Here is a 5,471-nt window from a genome sequence, read left to right on the forward strand (position 1 = left end):
GAACATTGTTTGAACTTGATTAATATCCTGCAAGTTTAACAGTTGAAGAAGGCACTATCAAGTATTGTTGTCAAAGGCAGAAAGAATTGTGTGAAGATAAGATTATCCTAATCAAATCTTCAAGGTGGAGATTATTGGAACCCACCCATTGTTTGAAAAGTCAAAAAGGGTGGGCACCGAAAGTAGAAAGTAAAATTGGTTGGCAAGTTGGGTTAAAAGTTGGCATGGGATAATTGCAATTTTGGTCCCTAATTGTATAGGGACATTGCAAGTTGATCCTTGAACCTCAACTATAAATAGGCCTAACCATTTCTTACTTTCTTCATCCCACACTTGCCATTCTCTACTTAAGGCAATTGTTCTCTCTCCCTATTTGTAAACTTTCACTTGTATTTTTGGAGTGAAATATATTTGGTAGTGCCCGAGGACGTAGGCAAAATTTGCTGAACCTCGTTAAAATTCTAATGTTCTTTATTTTTTTGTTCTGCATATTTTGCAAGTGTCATTGTAGTAATTTATTGTGCTATTAAATTACGATAGAGGGATATTCTGGCTAGGAAAGATCTGGTATGTAAGCGATCCTCGTGATCCACCTCTCTTTCCTGGGAATTGAACTTAGTGTGATTTTTCAGTACAATAATTTTACTCTTTCACACGCTTCCGCGCAACAGAATCATATGAATGCCACCACCTAAATTCATGCCAACATCAAAACTATTGAAACTCAAAGACAGCTCATACAGGCACCTAAACTCATGCCTAAATGAACTATTGAAACCTGAAAATAGCTGATACAGGCTACAAGATACTTTAAAAAATGGAAAACCAACAAAACAGGTCAGATATGACCCATTAAATACCTAGATAAACAGAACCCCCCTCCCCACCCCATAAAACTCATGAAACCATTTCAAAATCAACATGAATACAGATCACTTTGGGAAAGTTGACTATAACTATAAGCTAATGGAGAAAATATGTTGCATCAAAAGAACTTATTACCAACACCTATAGTTAAATGCTAATTGACTGGCACCAGTACTGTTATTTGTTTCCTAACATAGAAACCCACAACAAAAGGTTATATATATCTAAAACAAAACTGGCTCGATAGTTCACACTAGATCATTTAGCATCATTCCCAAAAGGAAATAGAAATATAGGACCTAGAACCCAGACCAACCTCAAGAATCTGGCGCCACTCTCTTCCGGTCGTCTGCATCAAAAATAAAAATGGTTCGTATTAGGGAAGACCGTGCTTGCATAAGTGCTTGTTTGCACCCTTTCATTACTTTCCCACCTCATTTCATCTTGGAATGTAAGAAAGACAGTTAAGCGCACGTCAAGAAATAAATTTACTAACCTTGTGCAATACAATATCAAAAGGACCTTGGTCCGAAAGAGATCTGCTTTGATCAATTGGAACAAACGATATCCCCTTATTCCTACACCATTTCCAACATTTTGCACACAGTTACAAAAATGAAAGAAACAACACAGCACCAACAGAAAATTACACTTGTTTTAACATTAAGCAGAGTATCATGTTGCAGATACTGAATAAAAAGAAGAGAAAAAAGCTTTCTTTAGAGCCATGGAGGTAGTTGAAGGTTCAGCTTAAAGATAGACTTTATTAAAAAGTAGTAGCAAATTCAATATATTATAATATTATCAAATTCAAAATCTTTTGGTTCAATAAATACTATAACTTTGTAAATATCTTCATGCATCATTTCCAAGTAAGGAAAAACTGAAATAGGTATATTATAATCACGACAATAAACTATAGACTCCGACTAAACGACAACATTCGACTCCAAAACGATCAACCAGAAACAAAGTTGCCCAAAAATTACAACCCATAAGAAAAGATAAAAAAAAACCCAGAAAGCCATTAAACAGAAGACTCACCTGGCTAAACCTTGGAGCTTGGGTCGTAAAAAGCTCTTAACTTTCTTAGATGTAAAGGCGTAACCGACAACAACATCATTTCTCTGTTGTTGGGGTGGTAAAACTTCGATGGAACACTGCGACATCGTATTAGGTTCCTCTTCTTTTTTCACCGTCGTTTTTTTATTAGGAAACTCCGATGAGTCGCTTAAGCAAACAAAAGAGAAAACCCCAAAGGGGAGAATATCAAATGCAAGGGGAGGATTTGAGGGTATAAATAGGCGTCTTAGGATTCAACGAAGAATCGCATTTGCATGCTTTTTGGCTTGGTTTTTGGACGCGTATCGTTTTCTTTGATATTAATAACCAAATTGCTCACGCGTGATTTTTTAGAAAAAAATTTATCGGGTTTCTTCGTTGTCTTTTATTAATTTTTTATTAGGTAAATTAAAAAAAAAGTTACATTTAGATTACGTTTTAGTCTTTAAATTTTAATTTATTATGTTTTGGTCTTTAACGTAATATTTTAATCACTATATTAAAAACATTACGAAAGTCTAACACGTCATAAATTATGTAATTAAATGTTAACTCTAGGGATTGAAGATGCAATTTCCCCTTATATTTCCTTTCTTTTGCACATGAGATCAAATGGGTTATAACTTTTTTTTTTAAAATTAAACTTCCTCCAAACCTATAGTGAAATTTCTCGAAATAATCAAATTAATGTGCGCTAAAAATATAAGAAACATCAAACTTAGCAGAGTTTCTTTCTAATTGTTCTTATAATGAAAATTTACAAGGTGGGAACAAGTCCCATAATGACAACATAATTCTTAAATTTGTGTGGTGGCATGCCTTTAGTCAAAGGATTAGATAACATTTGCTCAGTGCTAATGTGCTCAATGAACACTTTTTTTTTTAACACGTTCCCTTATGGCTAGATACTTCCACTTTTGTTATTCTTAAATATATCAGCTAGATTGTTACAATATATCATCTATGGCCTAGAAATTGAATCAACAAGTCTAAGCCCATATATGAAACTCTTCAATCATACTCCATGTAAGGTAGCCTCAAAACATGAAATGAACTCAGCCTCCATAGTGGAAGTAGTCGTTAAGGTCTGCTTGATGCTCCTCCAAGATATAGCTCTGCCAACAAACATAAATATGTAACTTGATGTTGATTTACGTGAATCAACATAGCCGGCAATGTTTGAACCGGAGTAGTCAGTCACCTCCAAATTGACTGATCGCTTGCAAGTAAGCATGCAGTCCATTGTCCCTTTAAGATATATCAAAACTTTCTTTGCAGCTCTTTAGTGGTTAATACCTAGATTACTATGATATCTTCCCAACATTCCAATTGCAAATGCAATTTCAGGTCTTGTGCAGACTTAAACATACATTAGGCTTCTAATAAAAGAAGCATATGGAATGTTTTTCATTTGCTCCCTCTCAAATTCGTTCTTCAGGCACTAGTTCAAATTGAAGTTATCACCCTTGATCATGATAGGAGCAACACTCAGTGAACAATCTTTTATTTGAAATGTTTCTAAAACTTTGTTGATATAGGTTTCTTGAGATAGACCTAAGATACGACGATGTCTATCACGATAAATCTTAATACCAATGACATAAGACGCATAGCTCATATCTTTCATATTAAAATTTTTAGAAAGAAATTGTTTCACCTCATGTAGCATGTAATAGCCTGAATTTCAACGATGTCGAAAATAGTGGTTCGAGACCATCAAATCCGAAAAATGAACTCGTAGATTATATTATTTAATATTTACGAGCCAAATGTAGTTTTTAAAAGATTTTTGGAATAGTAAATTGTGTTTTATAAAGATTTATTTGGTCAAGAAATTGAGAAAAAGAGGTATCGAGATCTCGATGTTATAAACCGAGCCATAAGTATTTTAATAAATATTTAAGGAATGTCAATAAGGTAGTATTAAAATTTCGTTAGAAAATTTTGACGTTTGGGTGGTCAATTAAATAAAAGGGATTAAATTAGAAAATGTGTAAAAGTTGCTAAAAGGATTAAATAGTTCAATTGTCAAATGAGGAAGGACCTAAAGTGAAAATAAGCCCAAAGGAGATATTTTGGGCGGCAATAGCTGAGAAAAATCAGGAAATGGGTGAAATAAGGGCAAAATTGGAAAATTGCCAAAATTTGCTAAATAAAAATGGGACTAAATTGGAATATCTAAAAATTCTCTTCATTTCTCTTCATATTCATCAGCTAAAAAACAGCCATGGAAGGGGGTTCAAGCTGGTTTTCATGCTCTAGCTTCATGTAAGTTTAATTCTTGCTTTCTCCTTGAAATTTCTATGTTTTTGGAATTTTACAATTGGGTCCAACTTACTATTTCATTAGTTTTTGATTCCATGGCTAATTTTTAAAGTTTTTATGGATGAGTGCTGAAATAATATGATGAATAATCATAGAATTGAAGCTTTACTTTTGGTATATGATGATTTTATCAAGTAAAATTGATGGAAAATTCATTTTAGGACCTAATTAAGAAAGAGTTTGGAATTAATGTCTAATGCTAAAGTTCTGATTTTTAGGGGTTATGAAGAAGTTTAAAATGATAGAATAAAGTATTAATTGAGAAAAATTATCTCAATTGAGGGGTTAATTGAGCAAGGACTGAATTGTATAAACTATGAAATTTGGGGCAAAATGGAAATCAACATTTTTCATTAAAACTGTTTTGGACAGCAGCAGTAGTGTAACTTTGAAAAATCACCAAAAATTTTATAAATAGAATTAGAGGATGAATAAAATATGAAATTAAAACTTATTGAGTCTAGTTTCTTATAAAAGAAACTATGTAAGCAATGAAATTGTGAATTATGAGATATAATAAATTTTATGAGACAAGGTCAGAATGATTTCGGGTTCCCCTGTTTTGACTTTGGAAAATCATAAAAAATTAGAGAAAAATAATTACGGGATTAAATTTATATGTTTAGAATCCTTAATGAGCCTATTTTCCATAGAAACAAATTAAAACATCATTTGAATCTTGTACGGGGAGATAATTAATTTTTAGTGAAGAAGAGTCGGAACTGTTAGACAGCAGAACAGAGGTAACTTTAAAGAATAAAATGTACTTATTGGCTAAACCAAAAATTATGAAAATTTTATGGTAAGAATATATATGAGTCTAGTTTCAGGGAAAATTATCGGATCTTAATTCGGAGTTATATAGCTCCAGCTATAAATAATTTAGTTACTATAACACAGATGGACAGCTTGAATATTCATAAAAGTAAATAATAAAGATTATAGATAATGTTACTTACAAGTGTGTTATATACATTAAGGATATGGAATGGGGAGGAGGAGGAGGAAAATATATATGAATATCCAGCTAGCATGGCTAATTTGCATGTTTTAGGTTTAAGGACTGAATTGAATAAAAGTAAAACTTCAGGGGTAATTTTGTAAAAATGTCAAATATGACCAAATTGAAGGGAATGAATTTTTTATTTTCTAAATTAATAAATTGAATGAAATTTTCAATTTAAGATCGGGTGAAATTTGGGAAAATGGTAAATTAC

The 5,471-nt window shown here is 32.3% G+C and overlaps 1 protein-coding gene across 1 annotated transcript; it reads right to left on the reverse strand.

Annotated features, from left to right (window-relative positions):
• Positions 1-921: 921 nt before the first annotated feature.
• On the reverse strand, positions 922-2,124 carry LOC121203285 (inositol-tetrakisphosphate 1-kinase 3-like). Its single transcript, XM_041112148.1, has 3 exons — positions 1,912-2,124; positions 1,364-1,445; positions 922-1,216 (listed from the first exon to the last, which is right to left on the reverse strand). Exons 1-3 carry the CDS (start codon positions 2,034-2,036, stop codon positions 1,136-1,138), a joined length of 288 nt encoding a protein of 95 aa, XP_040968082.1. The 5' UTR covers positions 2,037-2,124; the 3' UTR covers positions 922-1,135.
• Between the last annotated feature and the right edge of the window lie 3,347 nt (positions 2,125-5,471).

The sequence above is a fragment of the Gossypium hirsutum genome, chromosome A05 (assembly GCF_007990345.1).
Source record: "Gossypium hirsutum isolate 1008001.06 chromosome A05, Gossypium_hirsutum_v2.1, whole genome shotgun sequence".
NCBI lineage: Eukaryota > Viridiplantae > Streptophyta > Magnoliopsida > Malvales > Malvaceae > Gossypium > Gossypium hirsutum.

What these genes read in the sequence shown, in the direction of transcription:
- LOC121203285 (XM_041112148.1), bottom strand. Translation starts at nt 2,036, where the DNA reads ATGTCGCAGTGTTCCATCGAAGTTTTACCACCCCAACAACAGAGAAAT. An exon ending in AAGCTCCAAGGTTTAGCCAG is followed by an intron (nt 1,446 to 1,911) that starts GTGAGTCTTCTG and finishes GAAATGGTGTAG; the next exon opens with GAATAAGGGGATATCGTTTG. An exon ending in TTGATATTGTATTGCACAAG is followed by an intron (nt 1,217 to 1,363) that starts GTTAGTAAATTT and finishes TTTTTGATGCAG; the next exon opens with ACGACCGGAAGAGAGTGGCG.